The sequence below is a fragment of the Trichomycterus rosablanca genome, chromosome 3 (genome assembly GCF_030014385.1).
Source record: "Trichomycterus rosablanca isolate fTriRos1 chromosome 3, fTriRos1.hap1, whole genome shotgun sequence".
NCBI classification, from domain to species: domain Eukaryota; kingdom Metazoa; phylum Chordata; class Actinopteri; order Siluriformes; family Trichomycteridae; genus Trichomycterus; species Trichomycterus rosablanca.
In genome coordinates this window covers 23,578,469-23,605,779 of record NC_085990.1, presented here as the reverse complement: position 1 = coordinate 23,605,779, position 27,311 = coordinate 23,578,469, and the positions used below count along the sequence as shown (strand labels likewise).

The window sequence follows — 27,311 nt, the reverse complement described above, 5'->3', positions numbered from 1 at the left end:
CAGTTAAATAGTTGATAAACTCAGGTAAATAAATAAAATAAAGCATGCTGTAAAATGATTTAGTATATAATACAGCATGTTCATACATGAATTTAAATATTCTGTGTCCCCTTTTATATAAATATGCAATATTAAAATACAAGAATAGTATAATGTTAGGATGTTTCGTCTTTAAATAAACATGCCTATCCAATGTGTAGTAGCTACAACAAGCTCAAAAGATGTATGATGTTTTAGCACGGTTACTGAAATATCTGAATATCAGTTTTATTCATATTTGGTTACCAGCCATAACATTAGAACCACCTGCCTAACATGATGTCAAAACAGCTCTGATCTGCTGACACATGCATGGACTCAACAAGACATCTGAAGGAGTCCTGTGGTATCTGGTACCAGGATGTTACCATCTTTTAACTTCTGTATGTTGTGAGGGGGGTCATTCTACAGTGTATCCTGGTGCTTCTCTTCCATGGGTAAACGATGAACACATGCCCAGCTGTTCACATGATCTTAAAAAATTTGCTAAACCCCTCCACCTTCTTCCATTGCTCCATTGCTCAGTATCAGATATCTGCATGCCCATTGTAGGTGCTTTGGACAATGGACAAAAGTTTGCAGAAGGATTTATGGCACTGTTCCACAATTTAAGCCATACCAGATTCCATTCCAGATTCATGTTCGCTGGCATCAGTGAGTCTCGGCCACCCAGCATGTTGGTGGTGATTTGTGGCTTGTCCCTCTTTGGACTACTGTCTGTGGGTACTCACCATGGATGCCTGTGAGCACCTTATGCAAATCAAATTTGCTGCTTTTAAAATGTGAGCTATGAGGAACCACCATCAGCCCAACATGTAATAGATTTCTGACCCCACATGCACCATTGCTTCTAAATAGCCATTGTCATGCACATTTGGGGGTGGTGCTAATATTTTGGCTCATTAGGGCATATTTATACATTGGAATATTTGATAGTAATGTAAAATGGTTGTATTCAACTTTTGTTTACTTCTGCTTTAACCTGAGTAGTTAGCTGTATGTTTGAGTAAAGTGTACTAGACTCCTGGGCATTGTGCTGTATGTGTTAAAATAATTCTGTAGATCTTCAGAATGTTTTTTGTTGTTACATATAAAAATAAATGTAGGTTTTTCATTTTCCTTAGCTGCACATCAGTCCACTCTCTTATGGAAGCTACTTTCATATGCATGTGTATGTGTGTGTGTGTGTGTGTCAGTGTGTCAGCATGGTGACTCCACATATTCGTTGTCTACGTGTGGTGTAAAGTTCATGGTGAGTGAACGACTGATTACGATGACGGGTGGTCCCTCTGTACAGTCCTCTCGCCGGTGCAGAATGTCCCAGATTAACATGGCAGCGGCTAGTGTGGCAAACAAACAGGCACCAATGTTCATGTAGCATGAGTAGGAAAGGTGTGTGTAAGGTCCAATCCTGTAGAACGACACCATTCCGATGACCAGCAAGAAACCTGCAAATTATGAGAGACAATGAATTAAACACACTGATGTAAACACTTTGAATTAATCTAACCAATTTAAACACACTGATGTAAACACTGATTTAAACACTCTAAATTAAACTAACCGAATTAAACACACTGATGTAAACACTCTGATTCAAACACTCTGAATTAAACTAACCGATTTAAACACACTGATGTAAACACTCTGATTCAAACACTGAATTAAACTAACCGATTTAAACACACTGATGTAAACACACTGATTCAAACATTCTGAATTAAACTAACCGAATTAAACACACTGATGTAAACACTGATTCAAACACTCTGAATTAAACTAACCAATTTAAACACACTGATGTAAACACTCTGATTCAAACACTCTGAATTAAACTAACCGAATTAAACACACTGATGTAAACACTCTGAATTGAACACACTGAATTAAACACAATGATTTACACAATGCATTACTTGGTGGAGCAAGACCGTGGAGACATTTAAAACCAATAACCAATCTTCAAATTAATTCTAAAAGACAGGTAATGATGCGATTTGAGGCTTGTTTGATATAAACCATCTTTCTTATAAAGGTCAGGACTCTAACAGCATTCTGAACTTGGTGCAGGTATTTGATAAAGCTTTTGGGTAAACCAGAAAATAGTGCATCGCAATAGTCGAATCTAGATGTGACCAAGTCATTTCTTACTATCAGCAGGGAATAAAATGTCCCAAACATTTAAGATATTTTAAAAGGGAAAATATTCAGTCTTGCAGATGTATTTTTAATACTGAGCTCATCATCAACTCTCAGATTCTTGACACACTGTTTGGCCTCCAAACTTATAGGTTGTAGATATACTTGTATAACCTTCCTTTGTTTCCTAGGTTCACCAATAAGAACTTTTGTGTTTTCTCTGTTTAACTGCAAAAAATTGTTAAAACATCCACATATTGATATCACTTATGCAGTTCAACAGTTTACAACATAGAATTAGAAATAGAATTTCAAGCATATGGTGCTTTGGATATATAAAGCTGTGTTTCATATGCATACTGGTGATAACAAAATGTTATGCCTCCTAATTACAGCAGGAAGTAGAAGCTTATACAGGTTAAAAAGCAAAGGCCCTGAAATTGCTCCCTGGGAGACTTTGCAGGTTATTACATGATGTTTCGAAGTGCAGATCCTCAGTGCAACATAACAGTCATGATCACTTAAATGTGATCAAAACCAGTCTGAGACTCATCCTGAATTAAACATAGTAAATTAAACTCTCGTAATTAAACACAGTGTTTTAAACACACTGAAGTAAACATTCTGAATTAAACACTTTAAATCAATTTGTTTAATTCAGTCTAATTAATTTAAACACACTGATCTCAACACCCGGAAATGAACACACCAAATTAAACAGCCTGAATTAACCAAAATGACTTCAACACACACTGATTTATACACATTGAATTAAACACTGAATTAAACACATTGATTTAAACACCCTAAATTAAACAAACGGATTTATACACACTGTTACAAACACATCAAATTAAATACTGTGATTAAAACAGTGTGCAAATAATATTGTATTTAGCATTGTTTATTTATTTTATTTTATTTATTAGGATTTTAACGTCATGTTTTAGCTACTTTGGTTATATTCATAACAGAAAAGGTAGTTACTCGTTACACAAGACTCATCAGTTCACATCAGTTTGATGTCAAACACGGTCATGGACAATTTTGTATCTCCAATTTACCTCATTTGCACGTCTTGGGACTGTGTGGGAGGAAACTGGAGCTCCAGGAGGAAACCCACACAGACACTGGGAGAACATGCATATTTAGCATTGTGCAATGTCTGTATATGTAGTACTGTAAACTGTACTGTATTTATACTCTACCTCTTTCCCCTGCTAAATAAGACAAAAGGACAATGACTTTCAGTGTTTTCTATGACAGTGTGATTTGTTAAGTATAAAAGGCCCCTAACATCCAGTGAGATATTAAGAACAGTACAGGAACTAAAAATGCCAAGTCACCTGGACTGAATTGACTATCAGCAGAGTTTTTTTTTAACTTCTGGGACATAATGAGCAAGATACTGTCCAAAGCCCTGACCAACAGATTAAGGTGTGCATAAACTCTATAATTCATGAGTATTATTCTTATTGTGTCCGTAAACTGATTTTTGACTATGTATTTTTGCTAAATGACATTATCAAAGTTGCCAGGAGTCATTCAGGAGACTGATTTTATTAGGTGAGGAAAGGGAGTGGATTACCTATATCTTTTTAAAACACTGGAAGCCTTTGGTTTTGGATTACATCTTTTTTTTCGGAATGTGACAGATTAACTGTGTTTTCACTGCTTGGAAGTGTTCTCAGTAGGTGTTTTATTTATTTTAAATGTAGAAAAGAATAAAGAGAGAAGTGCACTCACATTTTTTAGAAGGTATCCCTTATTTTCTCTGTTTTCTCTTTGTTGTCCTCTTTTTCTCGCTGTTATTTTCTCTCTGTGTCTGTTGCTATCTTGATCTGTTGTTCATTCTTGTTTGCCCTCTTTCAATTTATCTAACTTTGCTACTTTGTTTCTTTCTTTTTTTTTGCCAAGCTGTAATATCTTTGATTTCCATCCATCTCTCTTCTATTCTTACTTTCTATATTTCAGCCCTCCCAGCCATCCTAATCTGAATAATTTTACACACAGGTGTATGAAGTAAATTATACAGCCATGCAATCGTCACAGACAATTATTGGCATTAGAATAGCTCATATCTCATTGATGCCCTGTGATAAACTGGTGACCTGTATAGAGTGTTGCCTACCTTTTGCCCAGTGAATCAGACCCATTGCGACCCTGAGCAGGTTAAAGGTAGGAGTTTGTTTGTTTGTTTGTTTGTTTGTTTATTAGGATTTTAACGTCATGTTTTACTCTTTGGTTAAATTCATGACAGGAAGGGTAGTTACTCAATACACAAGGTTCATCAGTTTACACAAGGTTATATCGAACACAGTCATGGACAATTTAGTATCTCCAATTTACCTCACTTGCATGTCTTTGGACTGTGAAGGGAAACCGGAGCACCCAGAGTAAACTCACGCAGACACGGGGAGAACATGCAAACTCCACACATAAAGGACCCAGACCGCCCCACCTGGGGATTGAACCCAGGACCTTCTTGCTGTGAGGTGACAGTGCTACCCACTTAGCCACCGTGCCGCCCAGGTAGGAGTTGTAAAACCGACAGTAAATCAATGAATATCTCATTGAACATCCTCTTCCACAAGTTAGCATATCACAGTTGTGCTGATCTTTGGCCATGGATGCAGCAAATACTGATTGAGCATTTTTAATGCTAATTACAGCAAACTTTTTAATACTGATTGAGCATTTTTATCAACCACTGGGCGTAGAAACACTAGACGTAAAAAAGAAATACTATGGACAGGATGCCAAAGCATTTCAGGACTTTGGTCCTAGACCCCCTGAGACATAGCCAGTCCTGTTTGTGTCTGCGATTTGAACACGGATAACAGACCACTGCGTCAGTGATTGAGCATCCTATACAAAGTCTGATTGCTAATGACGATTAAATTAAGAATGTTCTGGAAAAGCCAAAGCATGTGGGTTAATGTCCACAGTAAAGCGGAAAGTGAATAGGACACTGCGGACACTGAGCCAAAACATGTTCTGACTTCAGCTGTTCACTTTAAGATTTTTTTATTTGATTTTTGAACTTTTTCAACATTGCACAGTAGAGGGATCTCAAATTAAAACCTGCTCCCCTCTGCCGAGAAGCTCAAACTAGGAAGGAGGTTTACTTCCAGTAACACTAGAGTGGCTTAACATGTAGAACATTATGCTCTGATCTTAAGCCCATCTGTGATGGGAACCTGAACATTGGTGTTCACTCTGCTGTATCATCACTTCCCTCAGTCCAAAAACATGCAAGTGAGGTAAATTGGAAATACAAAATTGTCCATGACTGTGTTTAACATTAAACTTGTGAACTGATGAATCTTGTGTAATGAGTAACTACAGTTTCTGTCATAAAGGTAACCATAGTGTGTAAAACATGAGTTAAAATTCTAGTAAATAAATAAACTCTTCTCCTGTGTGTATTGTGTTTGTCTGCTCCTCTCCTTCCTCTACTCTGCTGATTTTTTTCTGTTTGCATAACAGGTAGTGGCAGGCATTTCCCTCAACAGAACAGGGATATCCTGGCGCCTGCCTGACGCTAACACACACTCACCATGGCTAAATATAACCACACACACACATTAATATAGGACTGTAATAAACAACATCCTTAACAAAGCACTCCACTGCTATGAACTTGATGAAAGCCGTTCAAACTGCATCTTGAACACATTTACAATTATGCATCCTTTCATCCAGAGCGACTAATAGTAATAATCCCGGTCACTGTGGGATAAACAGCTTGATCAACAGAGGCAGCTTGATTGCTGTAGGGCTTCAAACTTTAACCTTACAGGCATTAGTTCAGTATCTTTTTCACTAAGCCATCATTGCACATAAATACGAGCAGGGTTACGGTTCTCTACTTTTATATGTATCATGTTATATGTGTACTTTCCCCAAGATTCAATGCATTTTTGATACAAAAGGAAAAATTGTCAGCATTATCAGACAAGCACTGAGCCAATAAATCAACACAAGCAAGGAACACATGATAAAGTTGATTGTAATAATTTAGCAACATGATAGAGAGCTGACACCAGCACCAAAAAAATTTACATGGCACTGCCTGTTTGGTAGTAATGGTGCATGTGAGAGTGATTATTAAAAGCTGATGGGTAATCTTTTATAGTTTGTGTGTAGAATAGAGCAGATCTGATCAGCATTAAGACCTGAGTGACTTTAATATGGACCAGATCGATATGTTAAGATGACTTGGTTAAGGTAACTGTGAAACAGGCAGTCGTGGTGAGTACCCATAGACAGTGGTCTAAGGAGGTACGTGTCATGAACCATGACAGTTTGTTGGATGGTTGAGACTCATGCCAGGCTCAATATAGTAGAGCGTTTTTTGAAAGCATGTTAGCCAGAGTCCTGATGTTATAATTAATGGTGAGTATTGTATCAGACTACATTTAAACTGTCAGGCGACACTTTTATTCAAAATGATCTACAAGTAGTACAGGTTGGTGTCCAATGACCTGCAATGGATTGGTCCAGGATATTCCTGCTTTTCACCCAGTGTTTATTGGTGGCACTGGCCCACCATGACCCTGAGCAGTATAAAACAGTTGATGAAAATGAAATAAAATGAAAATTATATATACATCAAATAGGCATAACATTATGACCACTTCCTAATTGACTGGTCTGCGTCTATGCAGCCCCATACGCAACAAACTGCGATGCACTGTGTATTCTGACACCTTTCTGTTAGAACCAGCAATAACTTCTTCAGCAATTTGAGCTACAGTAGCTTGTCTGGCCAGCCTTCGCTCCCCACATGCATCAATGAGCCATGGCCGCCCATGACCCTGTCGCCGGTTTTACCACTGCTCCTTCCTTGGACCACTTTTGATAGATACTGACCACTGCAGACCGGGAACACCCCACAAGAGCTGCAGTTTTGGAGATGCTCTGACCCAGTCGTCTGGCCATCACATTTTGGCACTTGTCAAACTCGCTCAAATCCTTACTAAATCCATTTTTCCTGCTTCTAACACATCAAATGTTTATCTAAAAGATAAAATGTTCACTTGCTGCCTAACATATCCCACCCACTAACAGGAGCCGTGATGAAGAGATAATCAGTGTTATTCACTTCACCTGTCAGTGCTCATAATGTTATGCCTGGTCGGTGTATAAAACCAACACTCAGTTATTACACATCTGTAAAAACATCTGTTTTTTTTTTCACAGTTGGACACTTGTCTAATTGGATGTGCATTTCTAATGTTTCTTTGACAAAAGGTACTGTGTTCTCGACCAGATTCCATTTAAATTTCATATTTATGAAATACTGTCATTGCTTTATCTTGGTCAGGGTCTCAGTAGGTCTAGTTTTCCCAGAATCACTGAGCGAAGTGGATTAACACAGCCCCAGACAGGACTCATCATCAGGGCCTTGATCACTCCACCCCCCCCTTCCAGACATAGCCAGTCATGTCTGTATCCCCCCCTTCCTGACAGTAGCACCAATGTGGATTCAAACACTGATTCCGAGAAGCAGTGGGTTAGCATAATTTACCACTGCACCACCCAAGCGCTTGTTAAGTATTATTATTATTTTTAAGAAGAGTGTTAGAGTGTTAGTTTTACAACATCAACAGCCTGTGCAAAAAAATAATTACATTCTAGTTTCTGAATGAACGATATCTTGACTTTAATGGATGTTAGGGTTTAATTAGTCCAGACACACTGTAGCCCTGCTGAATCAAAACAGGAATGACCTAAATAAAAACAAACAATTATTGCCACCCCTTGTAAATATGAGTACAGTTATAAGAAATGTAGCTTTTGGTGAATCAGCTTTATCTCACACTGAAAAAAAATGTGTTTTAAAAAATCAAACCCTTAATTCAAATAAAATATTTAAATAAAATAAACCCTCATTAAGAAATAACTTTTATTATTGAAACCACATATGTTACGTAATTGGCACGTCTAGAAATACTGTGTAACAAAATGAAATGGAAACATTTTCCACCATTTATAAGTCACTTTTTTATTGAACTTGATCAGACTGTCTGGAAACTCTCAAGCAGTAATCCATGACTTCCTGTTTTACTGTAGTATAATGTCATTCTTCAACAAGAGAACACACTACTCAAAAAGGAAAATGTGTTGACATTAATATAAGGTAATGGCAATAAAAAATAGCTACTTGGAACTGGAACTGTGACAAACAAGCTGAGAAAGTTTAGAAAGGCAAAAATCTTCAAGGTTATTGTTTTAGAGTTACAGAAAAAAATAAGCATCTTGGGGGTCACCAGGTTTCCAAAACTACCATCAGACACCACCTCCATACCAACAGATGATAAAAAAATGTGATAGGAAAAACTCCCTGTCTAACCACAAACATTATCACCTGTAGTTTGCTACACACTACCGAGAAATTAAAATGGAGCTTTTGGGGGGGGGAAACCTAGATGAGAGATTATGTAAAAAAAAAAATAAAAAAAAAAAAAAAAAAAAAAAAAAAAAAAGGTCTCAAATTCCTTGCTGTATATTCTCCAACATTGTACAGCCTCTCAATAAAACAGCACTTACATCTTACCAAGTACAAAATCAGGTAAGCTAATAACTCTGGCACATTATTATTTTTCGTTGAGGGATTTTTTTTCTCTTTTTTTCTTTGACTAAATTTATTTCAATAAAAGGTTTGAGTTTTTTCCTTTTTTCAGTGTGAGATGAAGCTCACCAAAAGCTGAATTTCTCATAACATGTTTTACTCCAGGGGTGCCAATAATTGTGGAGGGGGCTGTACAATAAATATGCGTAAAAGAAGTGTGGCAAAAATAGAAGAAATTAGAAATTATGAATACTGCATTGTAGTAAATGCTAATTATCATTAGAGCAGGGTACTGGAAAAGGGGACTTCAGTTTAATCAGTATTTTGTTCACATCATTATTATCAAAATGACAGTTATTTATGGGCGGCATGGTGGGTAAGTGGGTAGCACTGTCGCCTCACAGCAAGAAGGTCCTGGGTTCGATCCTCAGGTGGGGCGGTCCGGGTCCTTTCTGTGTGGAGTTTGCATGTTCTCCCCTTGTCTGCGTGGGTTTCCCTCGGGTGCTCTGGTTTCCTCCCACAGTCCAAAGACATGCAAGTGAGGTAAATTGGAGATACAAAATTGTCCATGACTGTGTTCGATATAACCTTGTGTAAACTGATGAACCTTGTGTAACGAGTAACTACCGTGTGTCTCTCATGAATGTAACCAAAGAGTGTAAAACATGACGTTAAAATCCAAATAAACAAAACTATTATTTATTTGGCTTGCTGTTTTGTTGTAGTGAAGTTGTGCCTCCCATGCCCAACTCTTTTCTATGCCCTTGATAAGAGCTATAACCATCCTAATCATCTGACACTCATCTTTATTACTGTTTTTCTTTTCTGTTTACTTTTGGATCTTTAGTTAATGTACAACACAGAAATATCAGCCATGCTACACAAGATTTACTGTACAAGCTCATAGGCTGTTCAGTTTATGAAGCCAGTTACTGATTACTCTATCATAATCACACATTTCTTTTGTTTTAGATGTTACTGGTGTGAACACTGACCAGAACCCAGCTAACTCAAATCCACATTGGGCTCCTGGTGTTAGTTGATAAGCAGAGATGCTGTGTTAGACATGAATGGTAATGACAGGCTGGGACAAAAACATGTTTTTACTGACAAACATGTTGAGGTCAAGGAAATTAAATTGTTCTGTGTGGGCTGCTGTACTTCCACTGTGTGTTGCTTTAACAGAAATGATCATTTGTTCAAGTCTAAGGTTAAAAGCTATCACCAACCCAAAGCTGCATTTCATCACATACAGTATTTAATAGTGCCTGTATATTGTTGGAGGAGAAGCAGTGGTAGTTTATTGGTTAAGGTCCTGGATTAGTAATTGAAAATTTGCTGGTTTAAGCTTCGCATCTGCCAAGAGCAGGGCCCTTAACCCTCAATTGCTTCGACTGTATTCATCACAACTGTAGGTTGCTTTGGATAAAAAAAATTTGTTTGTTGTCGTAAATGTAAAAGTTTGTTTTTACAGACCAGAGACCCAATGTCCAGATTGTAGTGACCCAATGTCCATCTATTTAACTGCTGTGTTTAATGTTGTAAAAATATTTAATGTGGACCAACACAAAAGATAAACAGTCTTTACCCACACAACTGTCACACCTTTTAGAATGTTTTGATGATCATGCTCAGAGTAGGCTTGTGAGAACATCAGATCAGTCTGGTATCAGAAATGGTTTTGTATTGTTAATTGGCAAGACTAAACTGTGCTTTTGTAATAAATAGTGCATTCAATTAGTGCACTACCACTGGTATACACTACTAATGGTATTGTAACATACTATTAAGCACATCAGATGTGATTTGGAATGCATCCAAAAATTACTACCTTGTAAGCATTTTTCATCTCTCTTCCTGCTGTGAGCTTTTCCTCTCTGTCTACTTCCTGTCTGATGTGTTTGATTATCCTGCTCTCTAGTTAGAGATCCTCAGAGCTTTGGTTTCTATAAATGACTGAACTCTGAAGTCTAGACAGCCATGCTCGGGTTTTTTGATCTCAGCTAGGGTTTAAACATGCACTCTAGATGCTGGTGTGTTGGTATTGATGAAGACTGTCTGTAGGTTTTTAATTATGTTTAGATTGTAAAGTGGGTTTTGGAGAGATGTCAAAATAAAAGATTGTTAACAGAAGGCTGTGGTATGATTTAAATAAATATTTTATTTAAAAGCTTGCATGGAAAAAGGTTAGCTGCCATGTACAGATGAAGAAGTAGGTAAAACATAACCCAAAATGACATCAGAAATCATCAGAGTTTCTGGTCCACAGTGATGTTGACTTTTAAATGTTACCCCTAAATTAACCAGGAGCAAGTGAATAAGGGTTTATTAAAAACAGTTATGTTAGACATTGAGGTTTATAAGTACTTACTGGCCAGCTGGAACAAGGCAGCGATGGCCTCCTCCCACCAAGGAGAATCTGGGGTAATGCACTTTATCTTTAGAATCCCCAGTAGAAAGATCAGCTGGCCCATAGTCAGAGCCACTGTCGCCATCATATTACATGCTCGCATCATGTCAAACTGAACTGAGATCAGAAACAGAGAGAGACAGAGTATTTCAGAGATGAGAAACTAAACTGAGCTATTAAACAAATGCCAAGCTGAGCTGAGTTTAGAGAGATTAAACAAACCTAAAATATATTTAAAACAAGAATTTAATACTAGTAAAAGCTACTTGAGGACACATCCAACCGATGACATTGTGTTGAATTTTGAGCCTTTCATCTTGGTAAATTTGTAAGGGTTCCTTTGATGGACAGTACCTGAATTAGATTTAAGTTAGGAGAATGACTAGGTCTAAGCCATGTTATCATCTCTATGCTTCTTAGTTAGATTTAACAGGGATGTGACAGTGACCCTGGGTTTAATCCCTGTCTGTGGAAAGTTTGGCATGTTTGCCCTATGTATGCATCTTTTTTTATTACTATACTTAACTTTTGCTTCCCCAAACATGCCAGAGGGAACGTTGTGTGCTTTAAATTGCTTCTTGGTGAGTAGTCTGATTAATGGGTTAGTTAGTTATGCTTCTCATCTGTCCAGGTTGTGTTCCTGTCTTGTTTCTAAGGGGACCCTGATTAGTGGTTATATAAAACAAATGAATTTAAAAGACTTTACATGACTGTCTATCAGGATTTTTTTACTTTCTGGGGACATGCAGAGGGTTCAAATCCCAAAATTATTGTTCGTAAAAGGGGTTCTTTCTCACCACATGCTTTTTCATTTCTATGTCTATGAACAGCTTAGTTAAAGAGACATTTCATTGCTTGTTGCACTAAACCACCAGTCTTTAACAAGATTATCACACTAAATTATTCATCAATTCTCAACACACCAATGTTCATGGTGTTCTTCAAAGCTAGTTATTAAAATGTATATGTAACTGTCCAAGTATTGTAGAAACAAAAAGAATTAATCCAAAAAAGGAAAAAAAAAAGCAGATGAGACATGTGTTTTAGAGATGCAGAGAAAGGGAAAGACCTACAACACTAAAGGTTTGAGGGGTGTTTTACTGGGTACATGCAATAATTCAAAATGTATTATGTATGAATAAAAGCCTGGAGTTGTGTCCAAATCCTTACTATGTTTACTAGCTCAGTCAAAAAGTTGTTGGTTTGAATCCCAACTCTGCCAAGCAGTCACTGTTCGACCCTTGTCTTTAACCCTCTTGACCCAGGAGCACCATATTATGCCTCATTCGCCGCTTTGACCCCAGCTTCCAAACTGTTTTTCATTGTTTTCCAACTGTTTTCCAAACTGTTTTTTCAACTGAATTTCATTATATTGCACGTGGAGATGTATACATGACAAATACATTTACATTTTCAGCATTTAGCAGACGCTTTTATCCAAAGCGACTTACATGATGAGCTAAACACGATGAGCAATTGAGGGTTAAGGGCCTTGCTCAGGGACCCAACAGTGGCAACTTGGTGGTGGCGGGGCTTGAACCGTCAAGCCGTCTGTTTACTAGTCCAGTACCTTAACCACTGAGCTATCACTGCCCTGGTAAATAAAGCCTTTCTGTACAGTGTGCCTAGAATATTAGTCCTTCCACTGATAAAGAACCTTAAGGTGGATAGTGTGGGCATTTTGGGACACAGCAGCTCTGTATACAGCCTGATACAGCCAGTGTAGCCAAATGTTTCATGCTTAAAATATTACATGCAGCCTGTTATACTCCCCCTTGGACTCTTCATAATGTCATTTGTAGTTAATCTTTCCCCTTTATTAGCTGTTTTCCAAATATTAGAGGCTTAATAAGTAATCCACAACTGGGGAAAACCCCAGAAATAAAGTCCAACAAGTCATGAAGCTTCCACTACTCATTAAATGCAAAGGATCTGACTCACATTACCCTGCTGTGTCTTAAAACAAGTGTGTGTATGTGTGTGTAGGCAAATGTGATGCAGCTGTACCATGTGGGGTCAAGTGCTGCTACCCACTGTCTTCTGCTCTTTTCTTCCGTATCCTGTGTCTAAATTTAGATGGATACATGAATGTACAAGACTAGGATGTTTTTGGGAAATTATGACCATCATCTAGCTTGTACAATTAATAATATCTTTAATATTGCTTCACAATTTATAGCTCTACAAAGACACTCAGTCCTTCCCTTTATACTTACTCAATGTTGTTTGAACTTAGTAGATGACTTTGGCCATTACTCCTAATGACCATATGGATAGTGTTTCATCAGACTCTCCTGTCTACGGTTTGGGTCTTTAGGTTGCTTAACAGATCATTAGCTACTCCTTCAATTGTATTTATCTATCTGGTTGCTGGCTATCCGCTTCCTTTATTTCTTTTAGTATAGCTGACTTTTTAATTAATGGGTTTTTTTCATAATGTGTCCAAATTTGGTTATCTGGGCTTCCAGTGAGAGGTTAGGTTTGATTCGGTTGAGGGTCCATTTGTCTGTGTTTTTTGCTGTCCAAGGTCTCTTAAAAGTCTTCACCAGTTTCTAAAATCAAAGCCATTCCTTTTACTATCCCACTTTTTACTGTGCAGCTTTCACATCCACAAAAAAGTACCATCAAGTCAATTTTAACTCCTGGTAACCATATAAATAGTGTTTCTCCAGAGTATTCTGTCTACTATTTGGGTTTTCAGGCTTCTTAATGGCTCCATTATTGTTCCTTTAATTGTGTCCATCCATCCATCCGTCTTCTTCTTCTTTTACCTTCAACTCTTTCAAGCCTTTTTACTTTTTATAAAACAAACCGTAAAGAAATCTCAGCCCATATCAAGATTTCTCATGTCCTATGAAAGAAGAATTTTCCAGAGTATACAGACACTCCAGGAAGCGCTGTTTGTTTGTACTCTTTCCATAGACCAAACCTAGCTGAACTTCATAGATGGATTTATAAATCATGGATGGCATTAATAAAACTATAAAGTGGATGCTGCATTGTTACAGAGGTTACAGTCCACATATCATGTATTATTACACTATATGGACAAAAGTATTGGGACATTTCTTTTTCAGTTAATGAATTAATGTAGTTCTTTGTAGTTCTACAAATTGACTGTAGTCCATCAGTTTCTCTACATATATTTTTAACCTGCTTTCACCCTGTTCTTCAATGGTCAGGACCTCCACAGGACCACCACAGAGCAGGTATTATTAAGGTGGTGGATCATTCTGCAGTGACAATGACATGGTGGTGGTGTGTTAGTGTGTGTTGTGCTGGTATGAGTGGATCAGACACAGCAGCGCTGATGGAGGTTTTAAATACCGTGTCCACTCACTGTCCACTCTATTAGACACTCCTACCTAGTTGGTCTACCTTGTAGATGTAAAGGCAGAGACGATATCTCATCTATTACTGCTGTTTGAGTTGGTCATCCTCTAGACCTTCATCAGTGGTCATAGGACGCTGCCCACAGGGTGCTGTTGGCTGGATATATTTTGGTTGGTGGACTATTCTCAGTCCAGCAGTGACAGTGAGGTGTTTAAAAACTCCATCAGCATTGCTGTGTCTGATCCACTCATACCAGCACAACACACACTAACACACCAGCACCATGTCAGTGTCACTGCAGTGCTGAGAATCATCCACCACCCAAATAATACCTGCCCTGTAGTGGTCCTGTGGGGGTCCTGACCATTGAAGAACAGAATGAAAGGGCGCTAACAAAGAATGCAGAGAAACAGATAGACTACAGTCAGTAATTGTAGAACTTCAAAGTGCTTCTATATGGAAAGTGGAGCTGATGAAATGGACAGTGAGTGTAGAAACAAGGAGGTGGTTTTAATGTTATGGCTGATCAGTGTATACTGTATATAATAAATAAACAACCACACCTTTCCCCCTGCTTATGTAATAATTAGTTGTGTGTGTGTGTGTGTGTGTGTGTGTGTGTGTGTGTGTGTGTGTGTGTAATTAATAAACTGCTCTGTGAGGTGGTGTTCATGTGGTTTGGGTTTCCTCTTCCTGTTCAGTTTTTATTAGTATTACATCATGTAATCAATATCAACATATTTACTCTGACCTTACTCGGGAGACTTTTTGAGCAAGCATCTAAAGCTGTGAGCAGTTAATTCAATGTTCCTTATCATACTGTGTACTTTCTTAATATAAATATGACCGCATGTAGAAATTTTGTCCCCTCAACAAGTACTAATGCATATTTAAATGTAGGAGAATAAAGTGGGACAAAGAAAAATTCCTGGTGAACTGCCAAATTATAATCTAGGTACAGAACAGTGCTCAAATTAAATATTTGTTATCAGAACCATTCAGTCAGTCTTGAAAACAATCAATCCTACTTGCTTGCTAAATGAATCATTAATAAGTGGCTCACGTTTGACAGTGCTGCGTGACTCCTGGTAACCTGCGAGATCGGCTCCCCAACCGACCGTCTGGCAAGGTGCTTGTGCGGCTGTGCTTGCAGTGACCTGACCATGCGTCTGCAAGTTTGTCTCTGCGTCATATCCACACACCCTCCAGAGTCCGACGGTGCGTCTGCGTCCATCCTCCAGCACCTGCAGCACCCAACCAGAGCTAAACGCCGCTGCTGCATTTAACAGCAACGACATCAGCGCTATGCCAACGGCCACCAATACCAGCCTGCCTACGGCCATGCACTCTGTCACTCAGACAAGCAGGTGAAATTTGTTCACTGTAACAGAACTAAGCTAGAGAACATCTCCACTCATATTGTCAGTGTGTGCCAGGCATTTTGTCAAGTTTCAGAGATCTTTAGCCCTCCTCCTCACTCTTCAGTCCTTGGCACAGATGCACTGTGGTCCAGAGACACTCTCCGGCCATTACACAGACACACACACACACACACTTATGTATAAAATCCACACTGTTAGATCCTTTTCATAGCACAAAATTGTAACAAAAAAAAATAGTCTTCAAATACTTCTGTTTTCTGTTCTTTAAGGGTTAAATCCACTGTGATTAGGTCCTGCTCTTCATGTTCAGATCACCTTGTCTCTCTGTGGTCAGATCTTTTGCTCACTCCATAATCAGAGGAGCAGTAATCTGTTTGTATTTCTGTCTGTGTTCACATCTCCTGGTCTTTTCGTGTTTGGATCTCCTGGTCTCTCTTTTCAAGTTCAGATCTCCTTATGTTCAGATCTTTCCATGTTTAGTCCTCTGAGTGATCAAGATCTCTTTCAGTGTTTAATGTTTCTCTGCTTTTAGAGCTCCTGGTTTCTTCATGTTCAGATCCCTCTCTCTATGCAGATGTGAGCTGGGGCATGTCAAAGAAAAGGGGGGTCTGCTTCTCCTCCTAGTTTCTGACTGGATGATGTGCTCTCTCACCCCCTCTCTCTCTCTCTCTCTCTCTGGGCGGAGTGAGTGTGGTGTATAGAGCACATTAGAGTGGTTGGTGTTTTGCCAATTTTTGCAGAATTGAATGAATTTTTCCTGTATTACGTCTTGGATTAGTTTTGATTTGTGGTCTAAGTTTAAAAGAAAGAATCTGAGTAGTGAGTATGTGTAACATGGTTGGGAGCATGGTGGTTCAGAGCATGCGCGTGTGCGATAAATTAACTTGCTGGCACAATTTGCTTGTGGTGTGTTCGGCAAGTTTTGAGGAGTGTTGTTTAGGAAACATTGGGGCATGAGAACATTGTCTCTACCTCCTGAATGAACAGCTCAATTCTTAATGGAAACAAAGCAGTTAAACAATAAAAATGAGGTAGTCATAAGTAACAAGCTAAAACTGGTTTCTCCCCTGGTTTCCCTGCTAGAAAATATGTTGTCTAATGTCTCTCTCTTCATCACTAAAGTTATTGCTGAGGAGCTTAGTAGGTACAAGTGCCTGGTCTTCTCCATAAAGAAAATCCATCTCAGATCCGCCCCGGATCTGCTGCCACATCAGACTGCTGCACAGACGTCAGTTGGAGCTGCCCCAGCTCCAGAGAGGGCCAGAGTGTCTGAACTGGCCCCAGAGAGGCCCCATTTAGTTAAACCGGTCATGGAGAAGCCTGACATGGTCAAACCATACCAGGAGAAGTCCTGCTCGGCTGCATCAGAACACTGAGTCTCGGAAAGTCTTACACAGAGCCTGTGTAAATATTCTAAATTAAAACAAATTAAAGGGGAGGGTGGACACCCCATGGGGAAGTTCTCAGCTTTAATGATGATTCTAAAGCTGTGTATAAAACACCATTAACCACCATTAACCAAAACACTGCTGACCAACAATGGGGAATTGTATGTGGAATTGTTCCTGTAAACTTTTTAATCTGCATTTTAAACCCTGATGTTTCACACAAATGTCTGTTCTGATCACAGAGAGAAACACTCATGCTTTTATTCATTGCTCCAGGTTGCAGTTATTGTTTTCTTTATAAGAACATTTTAGGTCTTTTTATGTAGATTTTACTTTACAGATTTTTATATTGGTTTAAGGTAAAAAGTCAAATCTCTCTCTCTCTCTCTCTCTCTCTCTCTCTCTCTCTCTCTCTCTCTCTCTCTCTCTCTCTCTCTCTCTTCCACACACACTCACACCCTCCTTTTCCCGCTCGGTCATTTAAAATTTAATATATGTATTCACAAAACTTCAGCTACATGTATGCAGTCTGTATATTGTCACCAAGTGTCTCCCTCTCATTGTCTTTTTTCTCTGTGACAAACTTCAAACTTCAGCAACAGGATGGGTTTCCTGGAAGGAAAGCAGAATTAAATACAACACCCAGTCTCTATCTCTCTCTCTTTCTCTCTGTCTCACTCACTCTCTCTCTCTCTCTTTCTCTTTTTCTTGCTCTTACTTTTTCTATATTTTAGCACAGAGTAAATCGTTGTTTAGTATAACATGTTGTATTTGGATGCTTTTTCTGTAAATACTCCTGCACTTTTTCCCCCTCTTGTTCCAGCTCGGGGCCCCCAAAGATTTGAAGAATTTCCTGTTGCCTAATTCTAATAAACAACCCACATCTGTATCTGCTAAAGAAAGAGAGGGCAAGGCTAGAGAGATGAAAGAAGGAGGGGGCTTTTAGGCTAAATAAAGACCAGATGGGTGTGGAATTTAGTTTCTGAAAAAATGATATGAGGGTCTGAGTAAAGTATAACAAGAACAGTGGGAAAAAGTGGAATTGGGGATTCTTGTTATAGTTGAAACTACAAAGTCTGTCCTGTACTAGGCTTTAAACCAGTTTTTAGTATGAATGATGGTCACAACCCAGGATTTGGGTTGCATTTGGTTTGGAACTTTGTAGATAAACAACATAAGGAGTTAATTAAATATTAGATTTTAATACATTGAATAATATTTTTATTCTAAAAAAAAAAGTCTATTTAAACAATTATAATTAAAAACATGTGCAGGTCCACTATTGTTCCTAGTGTTTGGTACTTAATTAGGCCAATTTGGTAGCCATTCAAGCCAATTTTTTTTTATTTTGTAGTCTTACCACAGAGATTTAGTGAGATTAAGATCAAGACTCTGACAGGGCTAGTGTGGTTTTAGTTTTAGATTTCCTTCATTTCTTTACGATGGACAGATCTTAGCTTTGAGGTATGTTTAATGATTTTTGAAATCTCTACTGTTTGTGGACAGTATCCACCACATGTACAGACTTCGCCATACTCGTAAAGTTTCTATAGGTATAAATATCAAATATATTTTAAAAAAAATATGTTGGCAAATTAATGTGTTGCATGGGATTTGAGCTAGTCTTAGTATGAAGGGTCTAATTATTATTCTAATTATTAATAATTATTTAGATTTTTTTTAAAGACAGATCAGAATATTTTGACTAGACTGGTTGAAGCTGTAGGGGAAATCAAGCATTTGCAGGCCTCACCTAGATAATTAAACACACTGCAGCTTCTATTTTAGGTGTGGTCTTAAACCCTAGCTTTCTGCCCTTGCATTTGAACAAGATCCAACAGGTGATACTATTTGTCATTACTTTTTAAATGTTATACTTTATTTGCCCTGTTTTTTTTTCTTAAAAAATATTAATTACAAACTGAAACAAAGCACACAGTTGTGGAATCTCTATATAGAAACACGTAGAATGTGTTGTACTGAAGAGCTCACTTACTTTCAGCATGGCATTGTCATAGCATTCCACCTTTCCATCAAGTCAGTACTTATCATTACTATGTATTTACCATGTATTCTCTATGCCTTGTGGGAGGAGGGTGTATACCCTTCATCAAAATCTCCTAAAGCAACAAAAAAACAAGTGAAGCGCAAAGGTTCTTCAGCTCTATGCGTATGTCAAATGTAAGATGTTTAGAATTTTTGTGCAGTGCTCTACAAGCAAAGTTTTGCAGCTAACAGGCAGGAACTTATTATGATTGGTAGTTTTATCCTGATAAAATAAAAATGATCGAAACCTTTTTAAATGAAATCATTTGTGCCCGTTCAGTTCAACATAATCATTCAGAATTCAGAGATGAGTAAGTGAGTCATCTTAAACTCTCAGGCACTCAGGTGAAACAGTGGTCTAACAAGCTAGCATACCACTGTGGAGTGTTTGAACTGCGGGGTTGTGATCACATGGACTTAGCATGACTTTCTGTACGTAATACAGCTCTGTGTGAAAACCCAACTATGATAAGAGGCAGGTGATAATTAAAGTTAGTCCTGTGTTTTAAATGGCAGAACATAAAGCTGTTGTTCCTGTAAAGGAATTAAAGATGGGAACAGTGCATGTCATTGACCGAGATCAGTGCAGTAACTCATTCACCAAACCTCATCATTCAGGAAAGAAAATCCCTACTTTCCGCTGTTTCTGCTGACTGAGTTAAACGTTCACATTTAGAAAAAGTACAAAAGGAAGAGCTTTAAAGAAATAGAAACACTATATCTGCTCACAGCTTTTTTAGGTTCAACCACACTCTATTGCTATTACGTATGGTTTTATGTATTATTGATGCTGTAGAGCATACTTCTGGGGAAAAAACACTGCTGGAGGTGCCACTAGTGTCAGTGTAGTACCAAGTCAAATGGGCACCACATAACTGTTTATCTGGTATAATGTAAAAATAAAACAGTTACAGTTTCCTTTTTTTTTTTTTTTTTCTGTGCATATCAGTATATCAGTAGTTGCTCAAGTTAAAGCCCATGAGGCAGAGTAATAGTTTTTCTAAGGAAAATTATTGACCGCTATACTGTGTTTGTGTCATTTCATTTTCATGTTCTACTTCTGTTTTTTTACCCTGGTCAGGGTCGCGTTGGTTCCTGTTTTCGGAATCACTGGGCTCAGTGTAGTAACACAACCTGGACAGGATGCCTAGACATAGCTAATCATGTCTGTATGTAGATGCCCAACCGGCTGATAGCACTGCTGTGTATTCAAAATGTTAGTGGGCTAGCATAATTAACCGCTGCACCACTGTGCAAACACTGTAGTTCTTCTTTTATGCTACTTAGTAGTAGTTTAAAACGTTTAGTTGCTCTCTTTACTGACAATAAAGATAAACTGTGTATAGATAATGGTTACGAGCCACATGTGAAAATACACTCAAATACTTCTGTAGTTTATTCTTTTAATTATTTCTTCTTTCTATATTTACACAGTTCATGTAGTTTCAGAACTGTGCAAAAAGCATAGCTACTTTTACTCTGGTATCTGGTTGGTAAAGAGAATTGTCAGATTTGACTAGTATCAGGATTGACAATAATAGTTTTGATATTATGAGAACTCTCCCCAATCACATTGTTCATTTTTTTCTCTTCAAGTTCTGCCTCCACTATAAAACTTATGGGGCACTCCATCGAGGAATCAAGCCTAGCCCCGATTAAGTCACTGTCCGTTTAATTTAAAAGTGGATGATTGGTCTTGATCAGTCACTTTTAAATTAAATGGAGCATTCAAATGTAGCCATAGTGAATGAATTAAGATAATAATATTAATAATAAGTTATTACCAATAATAAGTGGTAATAATTTGTATATTAATAATCATGTATGCTTCTGCATGTGTCGTTTGTCAGTGAGGCTGTGTGGGAGAACATGGCTCGCATGTGTGTCAAGACCCGGCGTCTAGATGTTGCCCGGGTGTGTCTGGGTAACATGGGTAATGCTCGGGCAGCCCACGCACTCAGAGAGGCCGAGAAAGAGCCGGAGCTGGAGGCACAAGTTGCAATGCTGGCTACACAGCTGGGCATGCTGGTGAGATACACATGCTATTAAGATAGAATAAGGTTTTAAAAGCCCACCATTAAACACTAAGTTTTTTTCTTCTTTTTTTCTAACCTCTCTTTGTCTCCTAGGACAATGCTGAAGCTTTGTATCTTTCCTGTGGAAGGTTTGATCTTTTAAATAAGTTTTATCAGGCACGTGGTGATTGGCAGAAGGCCATCGAGACGGCCGAGACTCATGATCGCATCCATTTGCGCAGCACCTATTACAGCTATGCCCAACACCTGGAGAACACTGGGGACAAGAATTTAGCTCTTACTTAGTAAGTAAACACATTTATAGTGGATTCAAAAAGTATTCAGACCCCTTGACTCTTGCAGGTATTTGAAAATTCACCAGCACCTGTGAAAACAAATGATTTTTTATTATTTTTTATAAAACTTGCTTAAGAATTTAAACAGTATGTGTGCATGAATTATTTGAGCATGCTGATAAAGATGTTAGGGTATAGTAACTATGTCAAGCCAGTGCAAGCTTGGGTAAGGAGATGAAAAAAGAATTACATTTTATAGCTGGAATGACAGCTAAGTGGCTAGCGTACTAAACAAACCTGTCTGTGTGTTTTTAGATGCCTTTTGAAGTTTTATGTAGTCAGTTTAGTGTCTAACTAGTTACCCCTGGGCGGCACGGTGGCCAAGTGGGTAGCACTGTCGCCTCACAGCAAGAAGGTCCTGGGTTCAATCCCCAGGTGGGGCGGTCCAGGTCCTTTCTGTGTGGAGTTTGCATGTTCTCCCCATGTCTGCGTGGGTTTACTCCGGGTGCTCCGGTTTCCTCCCACAGTCCAAAGACATGCAAGTGAGGTGAACTGGAGACACTAAATTGTCCATGACTGTGTTCGATATAACCTTGAGAAGTGATGAACCTTGTGTAATGAGTAACTACCGTGTGTCTGTCATTAATGTAGAACATTAAAAGTGTAGACGTTAAAATCCTAATAAACAAACAATTTGTTACCCACATTCTCTGTACGTTGCCACTCTTCTGTTATATCCCAGGACCTTTTACTTGCTGTAGCCTAAGACTGCCACGTACAGTGCTTTGGTTACACTTGATCCTAATATCACGCTCAAGCTAGCAAGATGTTGTGATGCATCACAAAAAGGGGCTGTGTCCCAAATCAATAAAATAAAGTGTATACGCACACAAAGAAATCACTTGAACTTGAGTCGCTAACTTGAATGCCCATCTCTGGTCTGTGGATCTCCATGATCAAATCGTTGCAAGACATAAATCATATAAAACAGTACCTTAACATTTTGAAATGAAACAAGTTTGGCACAACCCTGAACCATCCAGCCAAATTAGACACCTGAGCAAGAAGGGTCAGAATGGTAAGAAAGACCCCAGCGATCTAAAAGAGCTCCAAAGGTCCTGTGCAGAGATGAGAGAACCTGTTGATGGACAACCATCTCTGCAGCCTCCATAAATAATGTCTTTACGGCAGTGACAGTACCAAACCCGGCAGACAGAGCATGTCTCTGGCAACATGAGGACAAAGATTCTCTGGTCTTATGGGATGAAAATTGAAGTCTTTGGGAAAAAGTCACCAATATTAATGTTAGTCTCATGATTTTGATCTGTCCTAGTTACGAGCGCTCTGATACACACCGGTTCGAGGTTCCCCGCATGCTGATGGAGGACATTGTTTCCCTAGAGATCTACATCAACAAGATGAAGGATAAGTAAGTGCTGTGTTTTGATTGATTCAAAGATGCACGTATTCCTTATATTTGATTGGCTGCTGTACTCATTCACACACTGTCTCTGATGTGGTTGCCAGAATCCTGTATAAGTGGTGGGGTCATTATCTGGAGAGCCAGTCAGACATGGAGTCTGCACTCCGTTATTATGACTATGCTCAGGACTACCTGTCTCAAGTTCGTGTGCACTGCTACCTGGGAAACATCCAAAAGGTAACAAGGATACTTTGTAATGAACACATGTAGGAATGAGCTGATGAGTTAACTCAGTTGTGTTAGAGCAATGTTATCAATGGCATCTAATTCATTGCCATAACAGCCTCCATTCTACTAGGAAGGCTTTTTACATCATTTTGGAGTCTGTGATAATGTGTGCCCATTCAATCAAAAGAGCATTTGTTGGGTGGATGCTCAGATAGCGCTGTCTTAGCTGTGCTATCGACCTGGTCAGGCATCTAACAGGCACAATTAACCAGGTCGAAGGGGCTCCTCAGGACTGGCTGAAAATGTGACTTCCGCTGGCTGGTCGAGGCACTCTCAGTGAGACTCCACCCATGTCAAAGGGGCACATCATAGACTGCAGCTATTCTCGATCATGGCAAGGCTGGTGCAAGTGGCAGAGAAGATGCAAATAGGAATTGTACATGACTAGATTTGGAGAACAACAGGAGGTGTTTAGTGGAGTTGAGGTCAGACCTCTCTGCATGTCATGGAGTTCCTCCACATCAAACTCATCAAATTATATCTTTGTGGATCTCATTTTGAGCACAAGAACACAGCCATGATAAAACAGGAAATAAAATGACATATACCATGATGGATGTTTATTTTACATCCCCATGCTCTCACTCTTTCTCTCTAAATCTCTTGCATTCTTTCTCTCACTCTTTCTCAATCTCCAGGCGAGTGAGATAGCTAATGAGACGGGCAACAGGGCAGCATCTTATCATGTGGCCCGACAGTACGAGGGTCAGGATAAGATCAGCCAGTCTGTGCACTTCTACACCCGAGCACAGGCCTATAACAATGCCATCCGCCTATGTAAAGAGAACAACATGGATGAGCAGCTGATGAACCTGGCACTGCTCAGCAACCCAGACGACATGATGGACACTGCCGCCTATTACGAGGAAAGAGGAGAGCACATGGACCGGGCCGTCATGCTGTATCACAAAGTAACGCACGCACATTTGTGCAGCTTTTCTATATAATAAGGTCACTCCCTGTCCCTCACCTGGTGGCAGGTGTGTGTGTGTAGAGTGCTGTGAGTGTGCAGCTCTCTCTGTGCTCCCCCAGAAGAAAGGGCAGCTTGACAGGGTTTAAAAGGGAATTAAAATTGGGAATCATTTTGTTGATTTTGGTAAAAAAAAAAAAATTGGGTGTATTTTGTACATTCAGTAAGGAGGTGCAGCTTCCTCTCAGTTAATTCACAGCCAGGTTAAAGTGTCAAGAAGAACTCATTTTGATCCCTAACTAATTATCATTGTTTAAATACTTAAATATGTTACCTAATTTAAATGTGTGTTTTGATCCCTGAGATCTGGATTCTTTCTGAAATATCATGACATTAGTCTTTTTTAGGGTTACTGCCATGGCCCAGGTCTGGCAGTACTGCTCCATCAGGTCAAGGTTCTGTTGTTGACCCTGTGCAGTGAGGGACAGCAGAACCAGGTTATCTGCATAATGCAGGGATTTAATCTCTGAGTCATTCAGAGTGAGACGAGCAGCTGGAGAGTCTTCTAGTATTTTGCCAATTCATTAAAATAGATATTATGGTCAGTTTTAATTCCTCATCTATTATCTGTATACATAGACTTACAGTCTAGCCGGAAAATCTACACACCCCCTTCACCTTCTCCACGTTTTATTACATTACAGACTCATTCTATAATAGATTGAGTTCTATTTTGCCTCAAACATCTACACACACTCACCAATAATTAAGAAGTGAAAACAGGGTTTAGAAAATATGCAATTTTATTTTACTGACAAAAATGGTTTATTTAGGGGTTACATATCTGTACACACCCTTAGCCTAATACTTGGTTGATGCACCTTTGACATTCACAGTTCTCTTGACTGTGTGCTTCGGGACGTTGTCATGTTGGAAGGTAAACCTTCACCCCAGTCTGAGGTTTTCTTCAAGGATCTCAGTGTATTTAGCTGCGTTCATCTTTCCCTTTCATCTTTTTTTAGGACTAGTCGCCCCGGTCCCACTGCTAAAAATCATCCCCACATCATGATGCTGCCACTGCCTTGCTTTACTGCAGGGAAGGTATTAGCCAGGTGATGAGCGGTGCCTGGTTTCCTCCAGACGTGCGCTTGATATTCAGGCCAAAAAGTTCAAATTTGGTTTCATCAGACCAGAGAATCTTGTTTCTCATGGTTTGAGAGTCCTCAAGCGGGTTGTCATGTGCCTTTTACTAAGGAGTCGCTTCCGTCTGGCCACTCCATCATAAAGGCATAATTTGTGGAGTGCTGCCTGGATGGTTGATCTTCTGATCATCTCCACAAGGATACGCTGGAGCTCTGTCAGAGTGACCCTTGGGTTCATGCTCACCTCCCTGGCCAAGGCCCGTCTTCCCCGATCGCTCAGTTTGGCCAGGCAACCAGGTCTAGGAAGATTTCTGGTGGTTCCAAACTTCTTCCATTTATGAATGATGGTGGCCACTGTGCTCTTTGGGACCTGTAAAGCTGCAGCAATTTTTCTGTACCCTTCTCCAGATCTATGCTTTGACACAATCCTGTTTCTAAGGTCTGCAGATAATTCCTTTGACCCCATGGCTTGGAGTTTGCTCTGATATACACTGTCAACTGTGGGATCTTATATAGGCAGGTGTTGGCAATCCCCAATCATGTCCAATCAATTGAATTTACCACAGGTGAACTCCAATTAGATTGTAGAAACTCAAGCAGTATCAGTGAAAACAAAATGCACCTTTTTTTATAAATTAGCACAAATGTCTAAAAACCTGCTTTCACTTTGTCATTGTCGGCTCAATTTATTATAGAATGAGTGTGTAATGTAATAAAACGTGGAGAAGGTGAAAGGGGTGTGCAGACTTTCTGGCTTTACTGTAATTAGATAATATGTTTTCCCTCTTACACTTATAAACCTTGGTGCCAAATGAAATTAAAAGCTTTTGTAAAGTCTATAAAGCGTGCAAATATTTTTCTTTTTTTTTAACAACATATCAGTTAAGGTGTGAGGGGTGGAAATAAGATCAGTGGTATGGTAATTCGGTAAAAATCCAATTTGGCTTCTACTTTGGACGCTGTGTTCTGTAAAGAGGTTCAGGAATCTAGAATTAAAAAAAACATAAACTTCCTCATATTACTGTTTACACAGATGCCACTGTAATTATTAGGCTCAAATTATCCCCAGTTTTAAACATTTGTGTTTCCCCAGATTTCAGGGAAGAAACCTATATTTAGAGCCAAGTTAAACTCTATTTCTCTCTCTCTCTCTCTCTCTCTCTCTCTCTCTCTCTCTCTCTCTCTCTCTCTCTCTCTCTCTCTCTCTCTCTCTCTTCAGGCTGGCTGTGTATCTAAAGCTCTGGAGTTGGCGATCTCTACAGAGCAGCTGGCTGCACTACAGCTGATTGCAGAGGAGCTGAATGAGAACAGCGACCCCACCATGCTTACGCGCTGCTCTGATTTTTTCATTGAACACAAACACTACAGCAAAGCTGTACAGCTGCTAGTGGCTGCCAAGAAGGTAGACACACACTTATACATACACACAAATACACACACACACACACACACACACTCACACATACATACAAATACACATACCACACACTCACTATCACACATACACACACATACCACCCTCACACAAACACACTGTCAAACACAAACACATACCCCCCCCCCCACACACACACAGATTTATAGTCACACTTTTCATTCTACTTGTTAATGTAATGTGTGTGTATGTATGTGTGTATTTGTGTGTATTCATATATGTGTATGTAGTATCACGAGGCACTGCAGTTGTGTTTGGATCAAAACCTGACCATCACAGAGGAGCTGGCCGAGAGCATGACGATATCACGAGGTTCTGCCCACCTGTCAGAGAAGGAACGTAAAGAGCTTCTGGAGCGAATCGCAGACTGCTGCATGCGCCAGGGCAACTATCACCTAGCAACCAAGAAATATACACAAGCTGGAAAAAAGACTAAGGTGTGTGGCACAGATACAGACACACACATATAAATCATACAGAAGAACCAG

The 27,311-nt window shown here is 39.2% G+C and overlaps 2 protein-coding genes across 3 annotated transcripts in view; one reads left to right on the top strand and one right to left on the bottom strand.

The window, feature by feature from the left end:
* The window catches only part of ift140 (intraflagellar transport 140 homolog (Chlamydomonas)), a 113,322-nt gene that overhangs the window by 72,619 nt on the left and 13,392 nt on the right, over window positions 1–27,311 (top strand). For both annotated transcript variants that reach the window (XM_062991098.1, XM_062991099.1), the window contains 7 exons: window positions 21,165–21,342; window positions 21,444–21,634; window positions 22,959–23,054; window positions 23,153–23,285; window positions 23,975–24,247; window positions 26,608–26,790; window positions 27,054–27,260. In XM_062991098.1, the coding sequence (XP_062847168.1) occupies window positions 21,165–21,342; window positions 21,444–21,634; window positions 22,959–23,054; window positions 23,153–23,285; window positions 23,975–24,247; window positions 26,608–26,790; window positions 27,054–27,260 (1,261 nt within the window). The remainder of the gene's footprint in view (window positions 1–21,164; window positions 21,343–21,443; window positions 21,635–22,958; window positions 23,055–23,152; window positions 23,286–23,974; window positions 24,248–26,607; window positions 26,791–27,053; window positions 27,261–27,311) is intronic.
* Window positions 82–16,376, bottom strand: tmem204 (transmembrane protein 204). The gene is made up of 3 exons (XM_062991100.1): window positions 15,562–16,376; window positions 11,127–11,282; window positions 82–1,487 (listed from the first exon to the last, which is right to left on the bottom strand). Exons 1-3 carry the CDS (start codon window positions 15,839–15,841, stop codon window positions 1,240–1,242), a joined length of 684 nt encoding a protein of 227 aa, XP_062847170.1. The 5' UTR covers window positions 15,842–16,376; the 3' UTR covers window positions 82–1,239.

What these genes read in the sequence shown, in the direction of transcription:
- tmem204 (XM_062991100.1), bottom strand. Translation starts at nt 15,841, where the DNA reads ATGGCCGTAGGCAGGCTGGTATTGGTGGCCGTTGGCATAGCGCTGATG. An exon ending in GTCACGCAGCACTGTCAAAC is followed by an intron (nt 11,283 to 15,561) that starts GTGAGCCACTTA and finishes TTCTGATCTCAG; the next exon opens with TTCAGTTTGACATGATGCGA. An exon ending in TGCCTTGTTCCAGCTGGCCA is followed by an intron (nt 1,488 to 11,126) that starts GTAAGTACTTAT and finishes CATAATTTGCAG; the next exon opens with GTTTCTTGCTGGTCATCGGA.